Here is a 27,257-nt window from a genome sequence, read left to right as displayed (position 1 = left end):
GGCGAATACTTTTGCAAGGCACTGTACGTACGGTAAAATATGGTGGTGGATCTTTGATGTTATGGAGCTATTTTGCTTCCACTGGTCCTGGGGCCCTGGCCAAGGTCAACAGCCTGGTTTGTCAAGAGGTGTGGAAGGGCGGGGCAGGTACCTGCAGTCAGAGAATAAGACAGGGATGCAAATTATATCCACTACTCTACCAGTCCAGAAGACATCAGCTAGACAACCAGCATCTTCCAACTCTCAGAGGTATGTTTGCTTTCACTGGGGCTCATCTCAGATGTATACAGGTGGACAAACATGACTAAGTGTACGTAACTCGGTCCATCCCTGTCACAGCAGACTCAGAATTTGTGTTAACCTGGTGTGCTCTCTGTGCTTTCATAGAGAAAGACCAGTTCTGCTTAAGGAAGGGATGAAGATCCAGATTGCGATACTGCTGTTCGCTCTAGTGAGTGTCCCGTTAGCAGCAAGCCTCAACAAAGCTATCCTTAATGAAGGTATATCTAGTGTGTGTTTGTGTGTGTGTCTAGGACAGGTGAGTGTAGAGTGTCTCTGTCGGTCTCTGTGGGATGACAATTAAACAATTTTGGTCAAGAGGTGAAAAAAGTAACAATTAAAACCTGTAGAGTACTTAAAGCATAAATCTGTGCAATTAGGCTCAAATTGTTAGCTGTAGCTAAAGTGTTAGGACAACCGTAAAAGCCATGAGAAGTGTCTTTAAACTGCTTGTTGGTGGACTATGACATTTGAAATACCTTCCTAACATTTGATATAGTAATTGTTCTGCTATTATTGTCATAGCAGCTAATCATACCCTTATTCCAATTCGCACTCCTATCCACTACAATATCCAATGTTGAGTGTTCTGCCGCAAAATGCTGTGTTACACATTGCAAGTGGATGAGATCAGAGACCTAAGGGCCTAGATTCAATCCGTAGCACCGAAGAGCCGCACTATTGTGCGATTTAAATTCAAAGACAATGTTCCCGCTTTAGCGAAGACTGGATTCACCCTAAATGGTAAACGCTGCATATGTCAGTTCAATAGAAAATTATCCAGCTATAAGGCTGATCTTCCACGCTACTGATTGAATCTAACCCCTTATACCGGCAATGCTAAAAAATGTATTCTATTCTACGGAGCCATTTTCTTTATGTTCATATTCTTATATTCTATTGTTTCTTATTATTGTTGCATTGTCGAGAAGAAACCTGGAAGTAAGCATTTCGTTGGACGGTGTATACAATGTTTATCCCGTACATACGACTAATAATTCAATGCAGGAAAACTGAAATCAGTTTAACCTCATTTCTACCAGCATGTCACGTGTGCAACTAGAGGTGAAGAAACCCTAGATCAACTTTACTCCACACACAGAAACGCATACAAAGCTCTTCCTCGCCCTCCATTTGGCAAATCTGACCATAACCCTATCCTCCTGATTCCTGCTTACAAGCAAAAACTAAAAACAGGAAGTACCAGTGACGCGCTCAATACGGAAGTGGTCTGATGAAGCGGATGCTAAACTCCAGGACTGTTTCGCTAGCGCAGACTGGAATATGTTCCAGGATTCATCCGATGGCATTGAGGAGTGTATGGTGCTTTGACGATGTCGTCCCCACAGTGACCATACGTAATTATCCCAACCGGGAGCCATTGATTAGAGGCAACATACGCACTGAGCTAAAGGCTGGAGCTGCCGCTTTCAAGGAGCGGGACACTAATTTGGACGCTTATAAGAAATCCCGCTATGCCCTACGATGAACCATCAAACAGGCAAAGCTTCAATACAGGACTAAGATCGAATCCTACAAATCTGATGCTCATCGGATGAGGCAGGGCTTTCAAACTATCATGGATTACAAAGGGAAACCCAGCTGCGAACTGACCAGTGATGCAATCCTTCCAGAAAGGCTAAATGCCTTCTATGCTCACTTCGAGGCGAGCAACACTGAACCATGCATAAGAGCACCAGCTGTTCTGGACGACTGTGTGATCACGCTCTGTGTGAGTAAGACCTTTAAACAGTTTAACATTCACAAGACGGATTACCAGGACGCATACTCAGAGCATGCGCTAACCAGCTGGCGAGTGTCTTCACTGACATTTTCAACCTTTCCCTGACCCAGTCTGTAATACCTACATGTTTCAATTAGACCTCCATAGTTCATGTGCCCAAGAACGCCAAGGTAACCTGCCTAAATGACTATCACCCCGTAGCACTCACATCTGTAGCCATGAAATGCTTTGAAAGACGTGTCATGGCTCACATCAACACCATCATCCTATACACCCTGGACCCACTCCAATTCGCATACCGCCCCAACAGATCCACAGATGACGCATTCTCTATTGCACTCCACACTTCCCTTTCCCACCTGAACAAGATGAACACCTACTGTAGGTCAAAATGCTGTTCATTGACTACAGCTCAGCGTTCAACACCATAGTACCCTCCTAGCTCATCACTAAGCTAGGGACCCTGGAACTGAACACCTCCCTCTGCAACTGGATCCTGGACTTCCTGACGGGTCGTCCCCAGGTGGTGAAGGTATGCAACAACACATCTGCCACACTGATCCTCAACACTGGGGCCCCTCAGTGGTGCATGCTTAGTCCCCTCCTGTACTCCCTGTTCACCCATGACTGTGTGTCCGCACACGACTCCAACAGTTATCATTAAGTTTGCAGACGACACGACGGTGGTAGGCCTGATCACCAACGATGATGAGACAGCCTATAGGGAGGTCAGTTAAATAGTTAAAGACTCCAGCCACCCAAGTCATAGACTGTTCTCTCCGCTATCGCATGGCAAGCGGTACCGATGCACCAAATCTGGAACCAACAGAGCCCTGAACAGCTTCTATCCCCAAGCCATAAGACTGCTAAATAGTTAACCAAATAGCTACCTGGACTATCTGCATTGACCCTTCTTGCACTCATTTTTTTTTTACTCATCACATATGCTACTGCTACTGTTTATTACAGTGGGGGAAAAAAGTATTTAGTCAGCCACCAATTGTGCAAGTTGTCCCACTTAAAAAGATGAGAGGCCTGTAATTTTCATCATAGGTACACGTCAACTGTGACAGACAAAATGAGGAAAAAAATCCAGAAAATCACATTGTAGGATTTTTAATGAATTTATTTGCAAATTATGGTGGAAAATAAGTATTTGGTCAATAACAAAAGTTTCTCAATACTTTGTTATATACCCTTTGTTGGCAATGACACATGTCAAACGTTTTCTGTAAGTCTTCACAAGGTTTTCACACACTGTTGCTGGTATTTTGGCCCATTCCTCCATGCAGATCTCCTCTAGAGCAGTGATGTTTTGGGGCTGTCGCTGGGCAACACGGACTTTCAACTCCCTCCAAAGATTTTCTATGGGGTTGAGATCTGGAGACTGGCTAGGCCACTCCAGGACCTTGAAATGCTTCTTACGAAGCCACTCCTTCGTTGTCCGGGCGGTGTGTTTGGGATCATTGTCATGCTGAAAGACCCAGCCACGTTTCATCTTCAATGCCCTTGCTGATGGAAGGAGGTTTTCACTCATAATCTCACGATACATGGCCCCATTCATCCTTTCCTTTACACGGATCAGTCGTCCTGGTCCCTTTGCAGAAAAACACCCCCAAAGCATGATGTTTCCACCCCCATGCTTCACAGTAGGTATGGTGTTCTTTGGATGCAACTCAGCATTCTTTGTCCTCCAAACACGACGAGTTGAGTTTTTACCAAAAAGTTCTATTTTGGTTTCATCTGACCATATGACATTCTCCCAATCCTCTTCTGGATCATCCAAATGGACTCTAGCAAACTTCAGACGGGCCTGGACATGTACTGGCTTAAGCAGGGGGACACGTCTGGCACTGCAGGATTTGAGTCCCTGGCGGCGTAGTGTGTTACTGATGGTAGGCTTTGTTACTTTGGTCCCAGCTCTCTGCAGGTCATTCACTAGGTCCCCCCGTGTGGTTTTGTGATTTTTGCTCACTGTTCTTGTGATCATTTTGACCCCACGGAGTGAGATCTTGCGTGGAGCCCCAGATCGAGGGAGATTATCAGTGGTCTTGTATGTCTTCCATTTCCTAATAATTGCTCCCACAGTTGATTTCTTCAAACCAAGCTGCTTACCTATTGCAGATTCAGTCTTCCCAGCCTGGTGCAGGTCTACAATTTTGTTTCTGGTGTCCTTTGACAGCTCTTTGGTCTTGGCCATAGTGGAGTTTGGAGTGTGACTGTTTGAGGTTGTGGACAGGTGTCTTTTATACTGATAACAAGTTCAAACAGGTGCCATTAATACAGGTAATGAGTGGAGGACAGAGGAGCCTCTTAAAGAAGAAGTTACATGTCTGTGAGAGCCAGAAATCTAGCTTGTTTGTAGGTGACCGAATACTTATTTTCCACCATAATTTGAAAATAAATTCATTAAAAATCCTACAATGTGATTTTCAGGATAATTTTTTCTCAATTTGGCTGTCATAGTTGACGTGTACCTATGATGAAAATTACAGGCCTCTCTCATCTTTTTAAGTGGGAGAACTTGCACAATTGGTGGCTGACTAAATACTTTTTTTCCCCACTGTATCTGTCACTTTTTTCCTAGTTATATGTACATATCTACCTCAATTACCTCGTACCCCTGCACATCGTCTCGGTACTGGTACCCCGTGTATATAGCCAAGTTATCATTACTCATTGTGTATTTATTATTACTTTTCTTATTACATATTTTACTTTTCTATTATTTCTCTATTTTATTTCTCTCTGCATTGTTGTGAAGGGCCCGTAAGAATTTCACTGTTAGTCTACACCTGTTGTTTACGAAGCATGTGACATATAACATTTGATTTGGAATAAAACTTGAAACTGAAAATGAGTGGCGCAGTGGTCTAAGGCACTGCATCGCCGTGCTAGCTGTGCCACTAGAGATCCTGGTTTGAATCCAGGCTCTGTCGTAGCCGGCCGCGACCGGGAGACCCATGAGGCGGCGCACAATTGACCCAGCATCGTCCAGGGTAGGGGGAGGGTTTGGCCGGCAAGGATGTCCTTGTCCCATCGCGCCATAGCGACCCCTGTGGCGGGCCGGGCGCAGTGCACGCCGACTCGGTCGCCAGGTGTATGGTGTTTCCTCCGACACATTGGTGCGGCTGGCTTCCGGGTTAAGCGCGCACTGTGTCAAGAAGCAGTGCGGGTCGGTTGGGTTGTGTTTCGGAGGACTCTCGACCTTCGCCTCTCCTGTGTCCGTACGGGGGTTGCAGCGATGGGACAGGGACTGTAACTACTACCAATTGGATACCACGAAATTGGGGAGAAAAAGGGGGTAAAAAAATAATAAATTTTAAAAAATACACTGAAAATGTAATGTGCTTAGACTTGATGAATCTACTTTTCGTGTTTGTGTGCAAGCGCAGGTGTAGGCTTGTGGCAGATTCTCCAGGCAGATTCACCTAATGGATTGTCTGAAGATGAAGCAGCAAAGTGAGTCTCTAGGTACTGTATATCACAATCCTGAAAGGATGTGAAGTGACCACCATGGGGCTGTCGCGGATCCTCACTAATCTCCAACTGGATTTAACCATCATCTGTGACATCATCAATAAGACTACTATATCAGTCAATCAACATCCTATGTCTCATCACTACCAGCTTCACCTAAAGCCGCTATATATGTTGGTATCAGACGTCAGGCTCCGATACCGTCTGCCCGACGGTAAGGGAGAGTACAGCTCGTGGCTGGGGTGTGTGGGGTCCTTGATGATGCTGTGTGCCTTCCTCAGGCACCGTTTCAAGTAGATGTCCTGGATGGGTGGCAGCACAGTCCCAGTGATATATTGGGCCATCTTCACCAACCGCTGGACGGTTGTGGACTGAGCAATTCCCATGCCAGGCCGTGATGCAACCATCCAGGATGCTCTCGATGGTGTAGTGGTTGTATTTGGAGAGGACCCGGGGTGGCATGCCGAATTTCTTCAGCCGCCTTAGGAAGTAAAGACGCTGTTGCGCCCTCTTGACAAGAGTGGTGGTGTTGTTGGTCAATGACAAGTCCTCGGTGATGTGGACGCAGAGGAACTTAAAACTTGTGACTCTCTCTACTGCAGTCCTGTTGATGTGGATCGGGGCATGTTCCCTCCACTGATTCCTGAAGTCAACCAACATGCTCAACTCCTTAAGACATTGGCTTGAATCTAGGTTGTGCCTTTAGATTTAGAGAAAATCAACAACTAAGGAATAATTCTTCACTTCTCTCATTGACATCTCAAACCCCCAACCCCGGCCTGGGCTGCTTCGCAAGGATTCCTGGTAGTCTCGCAATGTTGCGCCTCTGGGTTTGGAAACTGTGGTTAAAGGTAGACTTTGCGAAATGTTGCCATGGGCAGCATCGCAGATATTGAGATGAGCGAGATGCAAGACTTCGCTCTCAAAGTCACACACAGTATCTAGGCATGTGCACGGGTAGCCACGGGACCAAAACAGCGGAGAAGTTGAGCCTTGCGCTTCAACGCTCTTAGTTGTTGCTGATTCTGCTGTTTACTTTCTGCATCTACGTCATATCGCTGAGTCTACCTTTAACTATTATCACTCATATTTTTAGGTGCGTGTATAGGTTATTTTATATATTGATTTGATTGATTCGAATATAGGTGGTTTTCTTGGCTGATGAGGATGGGCTTTTGTCCTTGTGAAATGTTTTTTTCATGATAATTATAACTCACGTTTTTCAAAGTCAATTTCTTCAGACAAAGACAGAGAGAGGAAGAAAGTGTGGTCCTCACCTTGTACCCCCGTGGATGCCCCAGGCCCTAGCCTCGTACGAACCATCCTAGTGTTGCGAAACAGAATGTAAGCTCGCAAGATCAGGATGTTTCGTACGAGGCTACCCAGGTCCAGCCTCAACCCCAGAGCCAGCCCCAGCCTCAGCCCTTGCCCCAGCCAAAGGTAAGCCCCAACCCCAAGCCCAAGCCCAAGGCTCAGCCCTAGGCCTGTCTCCAGCCCAACCCCTAGCCACAGCACCAGCCAAAGGCAAGTTCAAGTCCCAAACCTTAGCCAAGCTGAAGCCCCAGCCCTATTCCCAACCCGTTTCAGACCCAGCCAAAGCGCCTGCCAGGTTAAAGCGCCAGCCTCCAGCCATACCAGGAAATTAACCTCTCACTCAATGTCAACAAAATAAGGGAGCTGATCGTGGACTGCAGGAAACAGCAAGGGGAGCATGGCCCTATCCACATCGACGGGACCGCAGTGGAGAAGGTGGAATGTTCCTCAGCGTACACATCACTGACGATCTGAAATGGTCCACCAACACATACAGTGTGGTGAAGGCGCAACAGCGCCTCTTCAACCTCAGGAGGCTGAATAAATTTGGCTTGGCCCATAGAACCCTCACATACTTTTACAGATACACAATTCAGAGCATCCTGTCGGGCTGTATCACTGCCTGGTACGTCAACTGCACCGCCTGCAACCGCAGGGCTCTCCAGAGGGTGGTGCGGTCTGCCCAACGCATCACCGGGGGCAAACTACCTGCCCTCCAGGACACCTACAGCCCTCGATGTCGCAGGAAGGCCAAAAAGATCGTCAAGGACATCAACCACCCGAGCCACGGCCTGTTCACCCCGCTATCATCCAGAAGGCGAGGTCAGTACAGGTGCATCAAAGCTGGGACCGACAGACTGAAAAATAGCTTCCATCTCAAGGCCATCAGACTGTTAAATAGCCATCACTAGCCAGCTTCCACCCGGTTACGCAACCCTGCACCTTAGAGGCTGCTGTCTTATATACATAGACTTGGAATCACTGGCCACTCTAATAATGGAACACCAGTCACTTCAAAAATGTTTACAAACTGCTTTACTCATCTCATATGTATATACTGTATTCTATTCTACTGTATTTTAGTCAATGCAACTCCGACATTGCTCGATCTAATATTTATATATTTCTTAATTCCATTATTTTATTTTTAGATGTGTGTATTGTTGTGAAATTGTTAAGATACTACTGCACTGTTGGAGCTAGGAACACAAGCATTTCGCTACACCCGCATTAACATCTGCTAAATATGTACAGTGGGGAGAACAAGTATTTGATACACTGCCGAATTTCCTACTTACAAAGCATGTAGAGGTCTGTAATTTTTTATCATAGGTACACTTCAACTGTGAGAAACAGAATCTAAAACAAAAATCCATAAAATCACATTGTATGATTTAAGTAATTAATTTGCATTTTATTGCATGACATAAGTATTTGATACATCAGAAAAGCAGAACTTAATATTTGGTACAGAAACCTTTGTTTGCAATTACAGAGATCATACGTTTCCTGTAGGTCTTGACCAGGTTTGCACACACTGCAGCAGGGATTTTGGCCCACTCCTCCATACAGACCTTCTCCAGATCCTTCAGGTTTCGGGGCTGTCACTGGGCAATACGGACTTTCAGCTCCCTCCAAAGATTTTCTATTGGGTTCAGGTCTGGAGACTGGCTAGGCCACTCCAGGACCTTGAGATACTTACGGAGCCACTCCTTAGTTGCCCTGGCTATGTGTTTCAGGTCGTTGTCATGCTGGAAGACCCAGCCACGACCCATCTTCAATGCTCTTACTGAGGGAAGGAGGTTGTTGGCCAAGATCTCGCGATACATGGCCCCATCCATCCTCCCCCCAATACGGTGCAGTCGTCCTGTCCTCTTTGCAGAAAAGCATCCCCAAAGAATGATGTTTCCACCTCCATGCTCCACGGTTGGGATGGTGTTCTTGGGGTTGTACTCATCCTTCTTCTTCCTCCAAACATGGCGAGTGGAGTTTAGACCAAAAAGCTCTATTTTTGTCTCATCAGACCACATGACCTTCTCCCATTCCTCCTCTGGATCATCCAGATGGTCATTGGCAAACTTCAGACGGGCCTGGACATGCGCTGGCTTGAGCAGGGGGACCTTGCATGCGCTGCAGGATTTTAATCCATGACGGCGTAGTGTGTTACTAATGGTTTTCTTTGAGACTGTGGTCCCAGCTCTCTTCAGGTCATTGACCAGGTCCTGCCGTGTAGTTCTGGGCTTATCCCTCACCTTCCTCATGATCATTGATGCCCCACGAGGTGAGATCTTGCATGGAGCCCCAGACCGAGGGTGATTGACCGTCATCTTGAACTTCTTCCATTTTCTAATAATTGCGCCAAAAGTTGTTGCCTTCTCACCAAGCTGCTTGCCTATTGTCCTGTAGCCCATCCAAGCCTTGTGCAGGTCTACAATTTTATCCCTGATGTCCTTACATATCTCTCTGGTCTTGGCCATTGTGGAGAGATTGGAGTCTGTTTGATTGAGTGTGTGGACAGGTGTCTTTTATACAGGTAACAAGTTCAAACAGGTGCAGTTAATACAGGTAATGAGTGGAGAACAGGAGGGCTTCTTAAAGAAAAACTAACAGGTCTGTGAGAGCCGGAATTCTTACTGGTTGGTAGGTGATCAAATACTTATGTCATACAATGTGATTTTCTGGATTTTTGTTTTAGATTCCGTCTCTCACAGTTAAAGTGTACCTATGATAAAAATTACAGACCTTTACATGCTTTGTAAGTAGGAAAACCTGCAAAATCGGCAGTGTATCAAATACTTGTTCTCCCCACTGTATATGTGACCAATAAAATGTGATTTGATACCTCCAGCCCCAGGCCCCCAGCCCAGTGTGCATTGTATTCTGAGAGGGTTTCATCAGGGAAGTATTTGTACTCCAATGTAGTAAAGAGGAAGGTATGTCATTTTCTGGGTACAATGGTTTACTTAGTTAGTAGTAGGCCTACATGTTAAACCACTTTGAAAAGAAGGTTGACGACATCCGATCCTCGTTTGTTAAGTCTAATGACACTGCTGGTCCTGCTCACACTGCCCTACCCTATGCTTTGACTTCTTTCTCCCCTCTCTCTCCAGATAAAATCTTGCGACTAGTGACTGCAGGCCGCCCAACAACCTGCCCGCTTGACCCCATCCCCTCCTCTCTTCTCCAGACCATCTCCGGTGACCTTCTCCCTTACCTCACCTCGCTCATCAACTCATCCTTGACCGCTGGCTATGTCCCTTCCGTCTTCAAGAGAGCGAGAGTTGTACCCCTTCTCAAAAAACCAACACTCGATCCCACTGATGTCAACAACTACAGACCAGTATCCCTTCTTTCTTTTCTTTCCAAAACTATTGAGCGTGCCGTCTTTAGTCAACTCTCTTGCTATCTCTCTCAGAATGACCTTCTTGATCCAAACCAGTCAGGTTTCAGGACTGGTCATTCAACTGAGACTGCTCTTCTCTGTGTCACGGAGGCTCTCCGCACTGCTAAAGCTAACTCTCTCTCCTCTGCTCTTGTCCTTCTAGACCTGTCTGCTGCCTTTGATACTGTGAACCATCAGATCCTCCTCTCCACCCTCTCCGAGCTGGGCATCTCCGGCGCGGCTCACTCCTGGATTGCGTCCTACCTGACCGGTCGCTCCTACCAAGTGGCGTGGCGGAAGCTGTCTCCGCACCACGTGCTCTCACCACTGGTGTCCCCCAGGGCTCAGTTCTAGGCCCTCTCCTTTTCTCCCTATACACCAAGTCACTTGGCTCTGTAATATCCTCACATGGCCTCTCCTATCATTGCTACGCTGACGATACACAACTAATCTTCTCCTTTCCCCCTTCTGATAACCAGGTGGCGAATCGCATCTCTGCATGTCTGGCCGACATATCAGTATGGATGACGGATCACCACCTCAAGCTGAACCCTGGCAAGACGGAGCTGCTCTTCCTCCCGGGGAAGGACTGCCCGTTCCATGATCTCGCCATCACGGTTGACAACTCCGTTGTGTCCTCCTCCCAGAGTCGCGAAGAGCCTTGGCGTGACCCTGGACAACACCCTGTCGTTCTCCGCTAACATCAAGGCGGTGACCCGATCCTGCAGGTTCATGCTCTACAACATTCGGAGAGTACGACCCTGCCTTACACAGGAAGCGGCACAGGTCCTAATCCAGGCACTTGTCATCTCCCGTCTGGATTACTGCAACTCGCTGTTGGCTGGGCTCCCTGCCTGTGCCATTAAACCCCTACAACTCATCCAGAATGCTGCAGCCCGTCTGGTGTTCAACCTTCCCAAGTTCTCTCACGTCACCCCCCTCCTCCGCACACTCCACTGGCTTCCAGTTGAAGCTCGCATCCGTTACAAGACCATGGTGCTTGCCTATGGAGCAGTGAGGGGAACGGCACCTCCGTACCTTCAGGCTCTGATCAGTCCCTACACCCAAACGAGGGCATTGTGTTCATCCACCTCTGGCCTGCTGGCTCCCCTTCCTCTGCGGAAGCATAGTTCCCGCTCAGCCCAGTCAAAACTGTTCGCTGCTCTGGCTCCCCAATGGTGGAACAAGCTCCCTCACGACGCCAGGACAGCGGAGTCACTCACCACCTTCCGGAGACATTTGAAACCCCACCTCTTTAAGGAATACCTGGGATAGGATGAAGTAATCCGTCTAGCCCCCAAAAAAAAAAAAAGTGGTTAACCCACTGGCTATAGGGTGAATGCACCAATTTGTAAGTCGCTCTGGATAAGAGCGTCTGCTAAATGACTTAAATGTAAATGTTAAATGTTATTCAAACTCTATCCCAAGAACTTTATACAATAACTAGACCCCACAGTTCGATCCATCTGGAACTCTGTCTGAGCATCAAGGACCATTTTGTTTGTGTTGGGAGGTCAAGAGGTTGCTAAGTTATTCTCATTTACTGTGTAATTTATCTCACCTTTGTTAAGATGCAGGTGCCTACAGGTTAAAAATAGCCATTCAACCAGTTTTTAAAAAGAGAAAACAGAACATTCTGCTCCATTGCACTCCATTGTAAAGTGCAAGGGTGCCAATATATTTGACCGCAACCGTCTGCATGATGTCCAACTAAGCTTTGATATCCACCACCAAGTACCGTAAGTCAAAAAATTAATAAAATATGGTGTGTCTATGTCTGTAAGTTGCTACAGTATGTCTGATATTTGTCTCAAACATTTTTCTCCGCTGCTGCTTTCTTTGTTGGACCAGGTCTCTCTTGAAAAATTGATTTTATCTCAATGAGACTAACCTGGATAAATAAAGGTTAAATAAATAAAAGAAAGTCAGTGTTAACAGAACAATAGAAGCCAGGGGATTCAAACACAGCAAATGTATTGCTCAAAAAATTATATACATGAAAGTACAATTGTACAAGTGGATTTAACAAATGTTTTTCCTGGAACATAATCCATGACCCACTTATCAGGGAAGCTTTCAGATCTAATATGTACTTTAAGATCCAATATGTTTACTGACCTAAAAGGTGTTGGTTTTTCATTAAATACATTATTAATCAGGGTGGAATGATATTTATCTACACAATCATAAACAGTTCAGATATCTGCAAGTGACTCAAAGTAGGCCTATTTTATCCAAGAATGGTTGAATAAATGCCAGGTGCTTTCACATCATGTATGCAGTATTGGAACGAAACCATCATGTTTACAGAAAAGTAAACATTTGAGATTTTTGCAACAATTGACAATCAAAAAAGCTCTGAAAAAATATGATAAAATTGGTGCTGGTTCTTTGTGGTTTTTGTTTGAAAGTGAACATTCAAATAAGCGAGGCAGGAACAGTCCTCTAGTAGTAGTGAGATACTGCTATGGTGAGATATCATATGCATTCTTCGGTCTTTGCCTCCTGATTTAATGGGCTTGACCAATAAGCAAAAACATGTCTCCAAACCTCGGCTGCATTCCCATCGGCACCCTATTCTCTATGTGTAGTGCACTTTGCATCCTTTGCTGGTGCTCCTGCCTGGCCACCATCTCCTTCGCCCACAGCCCTTCTTTCTCCCTCCCCCTGGGCCATCCCAGTGCAGGCTACCTCCTGTGGGGTCCAGTCCCAGCGCCACACATGAAGCATGTGGTCATAGAATGAGCAGCTGGCCATTAGGCAGGACACTGCAGGGCTGTCCTCTGCAGGGTTAGGACAGGGAGGTGGGCCTGCCACAGAGCTAGCAGATGGCGGGGATAAACTCTCAGGTATGTAACGTCCTGCATCATCCTCCAAGGAGGTGTCGAAGCTGGCAGTGGGAGATTCATATTGAATCCTCAGGTGTCCTCCTGTATGGCTCTCTGTATGGGACTGTCTTGGCTCTGTGGTCTCCAGAGGGGAGCAGGGAGGAGGCTCCTCCAGGGAAACCTGGGACCAGTCAGCCCCATAGGCCAGGGAGTTGTGGAGGATGTAGGAGGCTAGGACAGAACACGCTCCTCCGCTGCCCTCTAGAGGAATAAGTCAATATTACAGGTTTGACAAAATGACAAAACATTACTTATAATAATAATATGCCATTTAGCAGACGCTTTTATCCAAAGCGACTTACAGTCATGTGTGCATACATTTTTGTGTATGGGTGGTCCCGGGGATCGAACCCACTACCCTGGCGTTACAAGCGCCGCGCTCTACCAGCTGAGCTACAGAGGACCACATTACTTGGGTCTTATTCATTAGAACACAGGGTAGAAAAACGTTTGCAATTAAATACTAAGTGTTTCTTATTGGACAAATTCAGGTAGGCCCCTCCCTGTTTCAGTTGGTTCCGTGTGAATACGACCCAGCTCTTTAATCAGACAGACATGGTAGTTGTGGCAAAGCGGCAAGTTTTCATGTGACCAGCATCACGTCCCAGACAGTCAGACTCACCCAGAGCTTGCTGGCAGTGAAGGATGTGGAAGTCGTTGTGCATGCAGGCAGCCAACAGCAAGTGCTCATGGGTAGGATGCCACTTCAGTCTCCACACTCCTCCACCCAGAGCACTCTCACTGAGAGGCTGACGCATGTTCCTCTCATCCCACAGGAGCACCTGCTCGTCATAGCTACAGGACAGGAGAGAGTTCACATGATTCACTGCATCTCAAATGGAACCCTATTCCCTATATAGTGCACTACGTTTGAACAGAGCCCTAGGGGCCCTGGTCAAAAGTAGTGCACTACATTGTGAACAGTGTGCCATTTCGGACGCAAGCACTATAGTGATCGTACGGGCCTTAAGGTTTGACACCAATCCGTAACATCAATTAGTATGTTGATAGAAACAATTGATTACTCAGCTTCTCTCCCAGGAACACATAGTGAATATAAAGGGGAGCTTGATGAATACAAGGATTATAGTATATTACAATATCAGCCTGGCCTTGTGAAAATAAAACACTTGACTCAAATAGTGAAATCAATGTTCATTTACCTGCCTGTGGCTAGAATGCGCTCCCGATGTGGGCTACTGTGTACACTGCATACACCCATCGAGTGCCTTCAAGAAGAAAAATAAAATGTATTATTGGTTACATGTTGATTTAAGACATGTTTCTGATGCATCTACTTCCTTTGCCATGGGTATGGCGAATGCATTTTGACCGCGTATTGTGTCAACATTCATTGGTATCTCTCACCTCTTGCTGGTGAATGTGGGCGAAGAGGGACCCATCCTAAGATCCCATCCCTTAAGTTTGCAGTCATCCCCGCCTGCCAGGTGCATTTCATTCAGATGACAACACAGACACACACACATGACAACACAGACACACACACACAGGACAGGTTGGTAATGTTGAAATTATTCTGCTAGCATGCAGACAACAGTAAACATGAGGTCACCAGCTTGCTGCTATGGAAGATAAAAACATAGGATGCATGTCACAATACTTTTTAAAACATGAAGATCCCCTGTCTGCTCAAAAAGCATGACAACCCTGATCATCTTATTAAGGCAAAGTGTAAACATCATCATCACACAAGGAGGGGCAAACATTTAGGTGCAGAAACACAGACCGATAGACAGAAAATAGGATGGGCAACACATAACTTGACAGGAGGGTAATGAGCACTAAGCAGCCTGTATTAGATAGATGTGTTTTGAGAGCGAGTGTTACCGGAGTAGACAAGCTGAGTATCCCAGTAAGAGAAGGCTGAGATCCAGGCTTCAAAGTCATGGGCCTTCCACTGTGATACAGCAGTCAGACTGTTCTCCCCTAGGGACAAGACGTTGACACAGCCTGCAGAGTCACTGGTCACCACACGCACGTCACTACTGCAGAGAGGAAGAGAGGATACACCGGCTGCGTCTCGAATGGTACCCCATTCCCTATATTGTGCACTACTTTTAATGACATAAATTAGTTCTATATCCTAAACAATTCTATTGTGCTGTTCTATCCCTAACAGTATTAAAACGTAAAATGACTTAAAATGCATAGCCGTGGGAAGTACAATTGAAAAGAGAAGACTAATCTGTCCATAGAAGCCAACAATTTTTTTTGCAACAACTTTTGAGCGATTCTGAGCGAACAACACTGTTTTTCTATGTAGCTTATCTTGAGATAAGCTATTGGCACGAGTGCATCGGCCATCACAGGTGAGTAGTCTAAGCTTCATCTTCATCATTCAGTGCAACTGGAAAGTTTATTTAGTAGCCTACTGTAACCTATAATATACACTGAGTGTACAAAACATTGAGTTGCACCCCCTTTTGCCCTCAGAACAGCCTCAATTCGTCGGGGCATGGACTCTACAAGGTGTCGAAAGCGTTCCACAGGGATGCTGGCCCATGTTTTCCACAGTTGTGTCAAGTTGGCTGGATGTCCTTTGGGTGGTGGACTATTCTTGATACACACGGGAAACTGTTGAGCGTGAAAAACCCAACAGCGCTGCAGTTGTGACTGGCACCTACTACCATACCCCGTTCAAAGGCACTTCAATCTTTTGTCTTGCCCATTCACCCTCTGAATGACACACAAACACAATCCATGTCTCAAGGTTTAAAAATAAAATGAAAATAAGGGGGATTAGAAATTATGCAAACAATTAAATTGATAGAACCTACAATCTGCAATATTAAAGCTGTTCTATCCCCCAAAAATATACAAATTATGTATTTTATCATGTAAATTACGTTTCTAAAAAGGCCCATTTATTTCAAGACCCTGCTAAAAAAAAATCCCCATGTGTGGAAATCAAAAATAAAACGCCTCTGTTCAACTGTATGCCACTACGCAAATGTGACTATAGATGCATACAATTCCTTATTATTAACTCGAAACATACAAACAAACTTACCGCGCATATGCTTACATTTTGAAATGTTACTGATTATTAGAACATTAGTTGTCCAATCTGTGGTCTTTAGTAACCTCCCATGCAGCGTTCAGTATATCCCAAATGAAGCCATGATCCTCACCTGTTACCTCTTCCAGTGGACCAGTCTAATGACAGAGCCAACTTATCAGGTCCCAGTCCCAAACTGCTCACAGTCTTCAGAGCACAGCGGCCTTCCTACTGGAGACACATATCCATAAGAGCAGGGCCCAAAGCTAGGGTTGCACAATTCCCTCGTTTTTCAGAAACCCGGATTTTGTGCTTATTCCATCCTGATTCCAGTAATATTGCAATCGGGATATCTGGAAAACCAGGGAATTTGGGGAAGTTACCTAGCCCAAACACACTTTAGCATAATGGACATGGATATTCGACAGTGAGTGAATCTTATCAACCTGACTGTCTATGAGTCGGTGCAGCTGTAGCTCCCCACTTGCTGTAGCCATGCCCAACAGAGGCCTCTCTGACACTGGCACATGACACCTGAGAAAAGAGGTACAGCAACAAAGTCATCATCAAGGCCAGGTGGAGAACCTCCATTGAAATAGCTTTTTAGTCTAGTCTAGGAAACGAGCCCAAACTGAAAAAAGTTTGTAGCTGTTTGCATTATCTTACCATTTCAGATCTAATATTGCTGGTGTGTCAATCCGCTGCAGCTCACTGAGGGGCGGACACATAGGTCCTTGTTGACGAAACTTGAACAGGTACAGTCGGCCAATCCGAGTAGCCGCGTCCTCTGCTCCCTGATGATTGCACAATGAGAGAACTGTCACACCACCTTATACACACACCAGAGTCTCAACGTGTATGAGAAGTAACAACTTTCTGATATACAGTCAGTGAAATACATCGGGTGTATACAGTCATACACTACATGGCCAAAAGTATGTGGACACCTACTCATCAAACATCTCATTCCAAAATCATGGGCATTAATACGGAGTTGGTCCCTCCTTTGCTGCTATAACAGCCTCCACTCTTCTTGGAAGGCTTTCCACTAGATGTTGGAACATTGCTACGGGGACTTACTTCCATTCAGCCACAAGAGCATTAGTGAGGTCGGGCACTGATGTTGGGCGATTAGGCCTGGCTCGCAGTTGCGTTCCAATTCATCTCAAAGGTGTTTGATGGAGTTGAGGTCAGGGCTCTGTGCAGGCCAGTCAAGTTCTTCCACACCGATCTCGACAAATCATTTCTGTATGGACCTCACTTTGTGCATGGGGGCATTGTCATGCTGAAACAGGAAAGTACCTTCCCCAAACTGTTGCTACAAAGTTGGAAGCACAGAATAGACTAGAATGTCACTGTATGCTGTAGCATTAAGATTTCCCTTCCCTGGAACTAAGGGGCCTAGCCCGAACCATGAAAAACAGCCCCAGACCATTATTCCTCCTCCACCAAACTTTACAGTTGGCACTATGCATTCGGGCAAGTAGCGTTCTACGGGCATCCTCCAAACCCAGACTGCCAGATGGTGAAGGGTGATTCATCACTCCAGAGAACGCGTTTCCACTGCTCCAGAGTCCAATAGCTGCGAGTTTAACAGTTGCAACCGATAACATACGATTGTTACGTGTTACATGCTTCACCACTCCAATTCTGTGAGCCGTTGTTGCTCCTAGACGTTTCCACTTCACAATAACAGCACTTAGTAGACCGGGGCAGCTCTAGCAGGCCAGACATTTGACGAACTGACTTGTTGGAAAGGTGGCATCCTATGACGGTGCCATGTTGAAAGTCACTGAGCTCTTCAGTAAGGCCATTCTACTGCCAATGTTTTCTATGGAGATTGCATGGCTGTGTGGCTGAAATAGCGGAATCCACTCATTTGAAGGGGTATCCACATACCCTATATATACAAAAGTACCTTGGCTTTGATTGTCTGTTTGTCTAACAATAGTGTCTACAGTCTTACCGCATCTGGCCCCTTCTGCAGTTGATATGTTCCACATGCCAGTATGTTGTGCCACTGTGAGATGGGGCACCACTCCACTGTGTCGGCACTCAGCTCTGTGTCGAACACCTGTAGACTGCGGGTCCTTGACTTCCAAGCCATCGCAAGATGTTCTGCATATTACTGGACCACAGCACCGGTCAAATCTGTAAATATGGACAGTGTCAACAATTATTATGCCAAGATAACACAGCCCACTATCACCATCAACAACATGAACATGGGTAACATAACATAGAATTGCATCAAATATTAGTTAACTAACTACCTAGCTAACTATTGAACTGCTGGTTGAGATACATGCAACACGAACAAGCTAGCCTTCAGCTAGCGCACATATTTAGCAAAACAAGCACTAGCTAGCTATAATTGACCTCCCTACAAGGCTAGCAACAGGCATCAAGACGAACATCTAGCTAGCTACACCGTTCAAACTATAGTATTTCGACTTAATTCTAACGTACATAATATCCCAATAAGCGATCTTTGTTTACAGATCAACATATATTCTGAGAAAGAAGTTAGAAACATACATGTGAAGCAGCTATTCGGCTGGCAAACACTTCCTGATTAACGCTGCGACGTCTCCGACTGGAGGGCTACATTCAGCATCGAAACGTGGCACAATGTTACAGAGACGTGGGGTAGCACTGGTAACCACACACAGTGGAGGTTCCCTGACCATCAGCCTACACCAACACAAAATATGGATGGAAATCTACCGTTGACCCAATCATCGTACTGCACCGTGGTAGATAAAAAGGACCAGTCTAAACTAATATGCTACACGCATACAAAATCTGGGATATTCATTGTTGGGTGAGTGTTGATAGCTATCTACCCATTTCCGTATGGGTAGAAACCATGCGTTTCTAACAACGTAAACTGACCAGAGAACTGACCTAGCGCGCTACAGTAGTTTTGGACATGTAGCTAACTATTTATTATACAGTAGCGATTATACATGTTTGCTCAAATAGAGAGGCGATCTCATCGACTCGGGTGAAACACAGTAAACTCGTGCTGCAGTGTTCAGGCTAGTGCTAACAACAATAACAACAAAGCTACCTCTAGTGGTGCCATATAGAGATTGGTATAATATTAACCTGTAAAGAAAGATCCATGATATTGGTGTAGTAACACATGCAGCTAACATCATACTTGTTTTCTGTTTCAGCTTGACAAATGCCTCTGATGTGTGGTGCACAGATTTCACTGAGGAGACGTTGAACCAGTTTGTACGTATCCTGTAAAAAGTAGTAATTTCTTAACTAATTATATTGGCATTCCCCCTCTGTATATGATAACAAAATGACATGCACATTTATTTTCAGAGACAGAAGTTTGCCTTAAAGTCAACAGAGGATTATATCCTGAAAATCAAGTATGTTTATCCCATTTCCCAGTTTATTTTAATCCAAGGACCTCATGCACTCCTTGAGATCCTTTTCACTTTCCATGCCTTTACAATACTTGCATATTCCTTTTATTCCTCCCCTCTCCTACGTTGTTCCAGGTCTGCGTGTGGGAGTGGGAGTGTGTCAGTATCGGTGCAGGACACCAGTGCAGTGCTCTATGTAGGGGCCAGTCCAGGAGGGCTGAGTGTGACTCTGTCCAGACTGAAAGAACAAGAGGCTAAAGAGGTTCTGAGAGAACTGCTGTTTAGAATGGCGGACAGCCTGACCCATTTAAACAATACTGGTGAGGTTAGGGACAACGCTCTCATACAGCATACAAAGTTCTCCTCACATACTGTACTCTTTCTGATCTAGGGAAGGTCTTGCTAACTGCTGTTACAGAATGCATGTGTACTCTTAACACACATACTCTTTATGTTCTCTGTTGTGTTACTGTGTTCTGTCCAGCAGGCCCTGCCTCATTCAGTCCTGGGAAGAGTCCGCACAAACGGAATACAGGTGCTGTGCTAAGTTCTCTTCATCTTATTTTTTCCATGGATGTTTTTTTTATTGCCTTGGTAAATTACAATAGAACATAGCGCATCCTCATAGATATAGAGGTGTATTAGGAACGATGATGTACAGTACCATACTCCCGAGTGGCGCAGTGGTCTAAGGCACTGCATCGCAGTGCTAGCTGTGCCACTAGAGATCCTGGTTCGAATCCAGGCTCTGTCGTAGCCGGCCGCGACCGGGAGACCCATGGGGCGGCGCACAATTGGCCCAGCGTCGTCTAGGGTAGGGGAGGAAATGGCCGGCAGGGGATGAAGCTCAGATCGTAGAGCATGGCGTTTGCAACGCCAGGGTTGTGGGTTTGATTCCCACGAGGGGTATGAAAAAAATTATGTATGCACTAACTGTAAGTCGCTCTGGATAAGAGCGTCTGCTAAATGACTAAAATGTAAATGTAAATGTACCAGTCAAAAGTTTGGACACGCCTTCTCATTCAAGGGTTTTTCTTTCTTTTTTAAATTATTTTCTACATTGTAGAATAATAGTGAAGACATCAAAACTATGAAATAACACATGGAATCATGTAGTAACCCAAAAAGTGTTAAACAAATCAAAATATATTTAATATTTTAGATTCTTCAAAGTAGCTACCCTTTGTGTTGATGACAGCTTTAAACACTCTTGGCATTCTCTCAACCAGCTTCACTTAGAATGCTTTTCCAACAGTCTTGAAGGAGTTCCCACATATGCTGAGCACTTGTTGGCTGCTTTTCCTTCACTCTGCCATCCGACTCATCCCAAACCATCTCAATTGGGTTGAGGTCGGGTGATTGTGGAGGCCAGGTCATCTGATGCAGCACTCCATCACACTCCTTCTTGGTCAAATAGCCCTTACACAGCCTGGAGGTGTGTTGGGTCATTGTCCTGTTGAAAAACAGATGATAGTCCCACTAAGCCCAAACCAGATGGGATGGCGTATCGCTGCAGAATGCTGTGGTAGCCATGCTGGTTAAGTGTGCCTTAAATTCTAAATAAATCACAGACAGTCACCAGCAAAGCACCCCCACTCCATAACACATTTTCCTCCATGCTTTACGGTGGGAAATACACATGCGGAGATCATCCATTCACCCACACTGTGTCTCACAAAGCCACGGCGGTTGAAACCAAAAATCTCCAATTTGGACTGCAGACCAAAGGACACATTTCCACCAGTCTACTGTCCATTGCTCGTGTTTCTTGGCCCAAGCAGGTCTCTTCTTCTTATTGGTGTCCTTTAGTAGTGGTTTCTTTGCAGCAGTTCGACCATGAAGGCCTGATTCACACAGTCTCCTCTGAACAGTTGATGTTGAGATGTGTCTGTGGCTTGAACTTTGTGAAGCATTTATTTGGGCTGCAATTTCTGAGGCTGGTAACTCTAATGAACTTAGCCTCTGCAGCAGAGGTAACTCTGGGTCTTCCATTCCTGTGGCGGTCCTCATGAGCGCCAGTTTCATCATAGCGCTTGATGGTTTTTGCGACTGCACTTGAAGAAACTTTCAAAGTTCTTGACATTTTCCGTATTGACTGACCTTCATGTCTTAAAGTAATGATGGACTGTTGTTTCTCTTTGCTTATTTGAGCTGTTCTTGCCATAATATCGACTTGGTATTTTACCAAATAGGGCTATTTACATTTTAGTCATTTAGCAGACGCTCTTATCCAGAGCGACATACAGTTAGTGCATACATTTATTTTTATTTTTCATACTGGTCCTCCGTGGGAAACGAACCCACAGCCCTGGCGTTGCAAACGCAATGCTCTACCAACTGAGCTACACGGGCTATCTTCTGTATACCCCCCTACCTTGTCACAACACAACTGATTGGCTCAAATGCATTAAGATGGAAAGAAATTCCACATATTAACTTTTAAGAAGGCACACCTGTTAATTGAAATGCATTCGTGGTGACTACCTCATGAAGCTGGTTGAGAGAATGCCAAGAGTGTGCAAAGCTGTCATCAAGGCAAAGGGTGGCTATTTGAAGAATCTAAAATATTAAATTTATTTTGATTTGTTTAACACTTTTTGGGTTACTAAGTGATTCCATATGTGTTATTTCATAGTTTTGATGTCTTCACTATTATTCTACAATGTAAAAATAAAGAAAAACCCTTGAATGAGTAGGTGTGTCCAAACTTTTGACTGGTACTGTATAGTAAATGGTACTCTTGCTCTTTTCAGACTTTGAGCCAAGGAAACGGCAGCAGAGTGGCCAAAATATGGCAGTCAAGAAGCGTCTCCCAGGAGATTCTCTCATCAACCCAGGAACTAAGAGGTAGGTACCTTCTGAGATCAGGACAGTGCCTGTGTCCCAAATGGCACCCTATCTCATATATAGTGTACTACTTCTTACCAGGGCCCATAGGTCTCAGATCAAAAGTAGTGCACTATAAATGGATAGGCCCTTGTCCCTAAATAGTGCACTAGTTTAAAGGGATGGGCCCCTTGTCAAAAGAAGTACACTATAACTGGAATAATGTGGCATTTGGGACGTAGCAATGGACTGTATTTACATGCATCTGGGTACAAATAATGTAAAGAGACAAGTTGACTATTATTTATGTTTTTCTGACCTTTTTCAGAAAGCGTCAAGCAACCGGGGTGGCATTTGATGATGAAGACGATTAATTATGATTTGCTATGAGAAATAACCACAGTTGTTTTCCATCCTCGCTATCACATTTCTCCAGCATACAAACAATATAGTGCATGAATGTTCTTTTAATCCACTGACACTAAACCATACAACAAAAATATATACCTATTTAATGAATACTGTCCAAATGATGACAATCTGCTTTTTAAGGACTGATGGGGGTGTGTCCCAAATGGTACTCATTCCCTATTTGGTGCACTACTTTTGACCAGAGCCCTATGGGTCATGATCAAAAGTAGTGCACGATATAGGGAATGGGGTGCAATTTGAGACGTAGTCATTATCATTAACTCAATCATTATCATTAACTCAATCACTGTGGGAAGACTTGAAACATTTTAAAATGTATTTTAACTTTGTAATAAACATTACTTTTTAAAGCCATTCTCCTTGTCCAATCAGTCATGTTGATTCGTTCTAATAACATAATTATTATTTTTAACAAGTTAGACAAATCTGCTCAGGAAACCATGAAATGGATACTGTATATCAGACTATTATTCTCATATCTTTATTGTAAGCAAAATGACTGCAAGCTTTCAAAGAGCATGTACAGTAAACAATTTGGTTCTATTACCTAACGTTGAAGGTAGCTACTAGAATACTGTAATTAAATGTTTGAATAAAACCATAGATAGAAAGGACCCAATTGATACCTGATTTATTTGTCATTTTTTTTGTTTAAAAGTCCAGATCACCCAACGTGAAGCACATAATACAACAACAGTAGAATCAGCAATAAGTCCAAATGTAACGCAAGAAGAACAAATATGAACAGATGCTTTACAACAGAAAAATGTCAGACATATTTTCATAAAATATATAGATATTATTTATATTCATATGCACACGTACACAACCTGGATAAATTCCAAAGCATTTTTGCCTTAGAGCAAAGCCAAGTAATCACTAGATTGATTTAAAAAAAAAAATCATAGTATTTGCACCCATGTAGAATTGCACCCAATTCTCATATTTGCTGGTGTCGTTAAAAAACAGTGTGTTTTACTTTTACTCCAGAGACCAAGCTTTTTTTTTGCTAAGGGGAAACTTCAAATACCTTTCAGTATTCAGATATGTGTTGGGTGGCAACAAAAGTTTAATAGATCAAATAATGATCAAAACCATCTAAAATGGTCCTAAACCACATCGCTGTTCCTTTGAGGTCCAGAGTCACAGAACTCTAGTTAAAGTAGAGCATCACGGTCATCATTTAGTCTGAGTTAAAGGACACAAGTTAGCCTCAAGTTCATTTCATATTTCCTCACGGCTTTTCAGATTCAACATAACAAGGTAGCATTAATTAACACATTTCAAAGACAGGCTTGGTTTCTCATTTTCATATTAGTTCACATGAAAAATTATTATTTTGTCCTGGACTTCAGTAAAACATTTCACCTACTTTACATTCTGAGGAAAACAAATTACAATGATCAGTTTCCTTGTTTAATAGTATAAGGATAACAACCACCCCAGTCAAGATTTTTTTTGCAAATAAATCCAAGTAGGTCCCACATTAACAAATCACCAAAATATGTGTTAAATTACATAGAATTAGTCCATGAAATAACTTAAGCAATTTCTGAGAGGAATAAAGCAAGATCACAACTACAGTGAGGGAAAAAAGTATTTGATCCCCTGCTGATTTTGTACGTTTTCCCACTGACAAATACATGATCAGTCTATAATTTTAATGGTAGGTTTATTTGAACAGTGAGAGACAGAATAACAACAAAAAAATCCTGAAAAACGCATGTCAAAAATGTTATAAATTGATTTGCATTTTAATGAGGGAAATAAGTATTTGACCCCCTTTTAATCAGAAAGATTTCTGGCTCCCAGGTGTCTTTTATACAGGTAATGAGCTGAGATTAGGAGCACACACTTAAAGGGAGTGCTCCTAATCTCAGCTTGTTACCTGTATAAAAGACACCTGTCCACAGAAGCAATCAATCAATCAGATTCCAAACTCTCCACCATGGCCAAGACCAAAGAGCTCTCCAAGGATGTCAGGGACAAGATTGTAGACCTACACAAGGCTGGAATGGGCTACAAGACCATCGCCAAGCAGCTTGGTGAGAAGGTGACAACAGTTGGTGCGATTATTCGCAAATGGAAGAAACACAAAAGAATTGTCAATCTGCCTCGGCCTGGGGCTCCATGCAAGATCTCACCTCGTGGAGTTGCAATGATCATGAGAACGGTGAGGAATCAGCCCAGAACTACACGGGAGGATCTTGTCAATGATCTCAAGGCAGCTGGGACCATAGTCATCAAGAAAACAATTGGTAACACACTACGCCGTGAAGGACTAAAATCCTGCAGCGCCCGCAAGGTCCCCCTGCTCAAGAAAACACATATACAGGGCCGTCTGAAGTTTGCCAATGAACATCTGAATGATTCAGAGGAGAACTGGGTGAAAGTGTTGTGGTCAGATGAGACCAAAATGGAGCTCTTTGGCATCAACTCAACTCGCCGTGTTTGGAGGAGGAGGAATGCTGCCTATGACCCCAAGAACTCCATCCCCACCGTCAAACATGGAGGTGGAAACATTATGCTTTGGGGGTGTTTTTCTGCTAAGGGGACAGGACAACTTCACCGCATCAAAGGGACGATGGACGGGGCCATGTACTGTCAAATCTTGGTTAGAACCTCCTTCCCTCAGCCAGGGCATTGAAAATGGGTCGTGGATGGGTATTCCAGCATGACAATGACCCAAAACACACGGCCAAGGCAACAAAGGAGTGGCTCAAGAAGAACACATTAAGGTCCTGGAGTGGCCTAGCCAGTCTCCAGACCTTAATCCCATAGAAAATCTGTGGAGGGAGCTGAAGGTTCGAGTTCCAAACGTCAGCCTCGAAACCTTAATGACTTGGAGAAGATCTGCAAAGAGGAGTGGGACAAAATTCCTCCTGAGATGTGTGCAAAACTGGTGGCCAACTACAAGAAACGTCTGACCCTATCCCCTCCTCTCTTCTCCAGACCATCTCCGGTGACCTTCTCCCTTACCTCACCTCGCTCATCAACTCATCCTTGACCGCTGGCTATGTCCCTCCTGTCTTCAAGAGAGCGAGAGTTGTACCCGTTCTCAAAAAAACAACACTCGATCCCTCTGATGTCAACAACTACAGACCAGTATCCCTTCTTTCTTTTCTCTCCAAAACTCTTGAGCGTGCCGTCTTTAGCCAACTCTCTTGCTATCTCTCTCAGAATGATCTTCTTGATCCAAACCAGTCAGGTTTCAAGACTGGTCATTCAACTGAGACTGCTCTTCTCTGTGTCACGGAGGCTCTCCGCACTGCTAAAGCTAACTCTCTCTCCTCTGCTCTTGTCCTTCTAGACCTGTCTGCTGCCTTTGATACTGTGAACCATCAGATCCTCCTCTCCACCCTCTCCGAGCTGGGCATCTCCGGCGCGGCTCACTCTTGGATTGCGTCCTACCTGACCGGTCGTTCCTACCAAGTGGCGTGGTGAGAATCTGTCTCCGCACCACGTGCTCTCACCACTGGTGTCCTCCAGGGCTCAGTTCTAGGCCCTCTCCTATTCTCGCTATACACCAAGTCACTTGGCTCTGTCATATCCTCACATGGCCTCTCCTATCATTGCTACGCAGACGACACACAACTAATCTTCTCCTTTCCCCCTTCTGATAACCAGGTGGCGAATCGCATCTCTGCATGTCTGGCAGACATATCAGTGTGGATGACGGATCACCACCTCAAGCTGAACCTCAGCAAGATGGAGCTGCTCTTCCCGGGGAAGGACTGCCCGTTCCATGATCTCACCATCACGGTTGACAACTCCGTTGTGTCCTCCTCCCAGAGTGCGAAGAGCCTTGGCGTGACCCTGGACAACACCCTGTCGTTTTCTCCGCTAACATCAAGTCGGTGACCCGATCCTGTAGGTTCATGCTCTACAACATTCGGAGAGTACGAACCCTGCCTTACACAGGAAGCGGCACAGGTCCTAATCCAGGCACTTGTCATCTCCCGTCTGGATTACTGCAACTCGCTGTTGGCTGGGCTCCCTGCCTGTGCCATTAAACCCCTACAACTCATCCAGAATGCCGCAGCCCGTCTGGTGTTCAACCTTCCCAAGTTCTCTCACGTCACCCCGCTCCTCCGCACACTCCACTGGCTTCCAGTTGAAGCTCGCATCTGCTACAAGACCATGGTGCTTGCCTACGGAGCTGTGAGGGGAACGGCACCTCCGTACCTTCAGGCTCTGATCAGTCCCTACACCCAAACGAGGGCACTGCGTTCATTCACCTCTGGCCTGCTGACCCCCCTACCTCTGCAGAAGCACAGTTCCCGCTCAGCCCAGTCAAAACTGTTCGCTGCTGTGGCACCCCAATGGTGGAACAACCTCCCCCACGACGCCAGGACAGCGGAGTCACTCACCACCTTCCGGAGACACTTGAAACCCCACCTCTTTAAGGAATACCTGGGATAGGATAAAGTAATCCTTCTCCCCCCCCTTACCCCACCCCCCAAAAAACAATAATAAAAAAAAACAATACATATTGTAAAGTGGTTAT

The 27,257-nt window shown here is 45.0% G+C and overlaps 2 protein-coding genes across 4 annotated transcripts; one reads left to right on the top strand and one right to left on the bottom strand.

Annotated features, from left to right (window-relative positions):
* Positions 1-32: 32 nt before the first annotated feature.
* Positions 33-18,736, bottom strand: dph7 (diphthamide biosynthesis 7). 2 transcript variants are annotated; one of them, XM_045225803.1, is made up of 10 exons: positions 18,645-18,736; positions 18,073-18,257; positions 16,773-16,900; positions 16,553-16,640; positions 16,240-16,334; positions 14,936-15,093; positions 14,456-14,528; positions 14,251-14,316; positions 13,710-13,882; positions 33-151 (listed from the first exon to the last, which is right to left on the bottom strand). In XM_045225803.1, the coding sequence occupies exons 2-10, from the start codon at positions 18,211-18,213 to the stop codon at positions 60-62; spliced, it is 1,014 nt and encodes a 337-aa protein (XP_045081738.1). In that variant the 5' UTR covers positions 18,214-18,257; positions 18,645-18,736; the 3' UTR covers positions 33-59. The 2 variants fall into 2 exon arrangements, with proteins under 2 accessions (XP_045081738.1, XP_041757545.2); XM_041901611.2 differs by lacking the exon at positions 33-151 and adding an exon at positions 12,157-13,288.
* Positions 18,737-18,739: 3 nt separating this feature from the next.
* Positions 18,740-23,104, top strand: paxx (PAXX non-homologous end joining factor). 2 transcript variants are annotated; one of them, XM_041901613.2, is made up of 7 exons: positions 18,740-18,930; positions 19,289-19,349; positions 19,446-19,495; positions 19,628-19,812; positions 19,980-20,027; positions 22,246-22,339; positions 22,647-23,104. In XM_041901613.2, the coding sequence occupies exons 1-7, from the start codon at positions 18,818-18,820 to the stop codon at positions 22,690-22,692; spliced, it is 597 nt and encodes a 198-aa protein (XP_041757547.2). In that variant the 5' UTR covers positions 18,740-18,817; the 3' UTR covers positions 22,693-23,104. The 2 variants fall into 2 exon arrangements, with proteins under 2 accessions (XP_041757547.2, XP_041757546.2); XM_041901612.2 differs by having other exon boundaries at positions 19,977-20,027.
* Positions 23,105-27,257: the final 4,153 nt, after the last annotated feature.

The sequence above is a fragment of the Coregonus clupeaformis genome, chromosome 16 (genome assembly GCF_020615455.1).
Source record: "Coregonus clupeaformis isolate EN_2021a chromosome 16, ASM2061545v1, whole genome shotgun sequence".
Lineage (NCBI taxonomy): Eukaryota > Metazoa > Chordata > Actinopteri > Salmoniformes > Salmonidae > Coregonus > Coregonus clupeaformis.
This window is presented reverse-complemented; position numbering and strand designations above follow the sequence as displayed.

What these genes read in the sequence shown, in the direction of transcription:
- paxx (XM_041901612.2), top strand. Translation starts at nt 18,818, where the DNA reads ATGGATGGAAATCTACCGTTGACCCAATCATCGTACTGCACCGTGGTA. An exon ending in TCTGGGATATTCATTGTTGG is followed by an intron (nt 18,931 to 19,288) that starts GTGAGTGTTGAT and finishes TTTCTGTTTCAG; the next exon opens with CTTGACAAATGCCTCTGATG. An exon ending in ATCAACCCAGGAACTAAGAG is followed by an intron (nt 22,340 to 22,646) that starts GTAGGTACCTTC and finishes GACCTTTTTCAG; the next exon opens with AAAGCGTCAAGCAACCGGGG.
- dph7 (XM_041901611.2), bottom strand. Translation starts at nt 18,213, where the DNA reads ATGGCTTGGAAGTCAAGGACCCGCAGTCTACAGGTGTTCGACACAGAG. An exon ending in ACCGACTCATAGACAGTCAG is followed by an intron (nt 16,335 to 16,552) that starts GTTGATAAGATT and finishes TGTCTCCAGTAG; the next exon opens with GAAGGCCGCTGTGCTCTGAA. An exon ending in TACTCAGCTTGTCTACTCCG is followed by an intron (nt 14,529 to 14,935) that starts GTAACACTCGCT and finishes TGCACCTGGCAG; the next exon opens with GCGGGGATGACTGCAAACTT.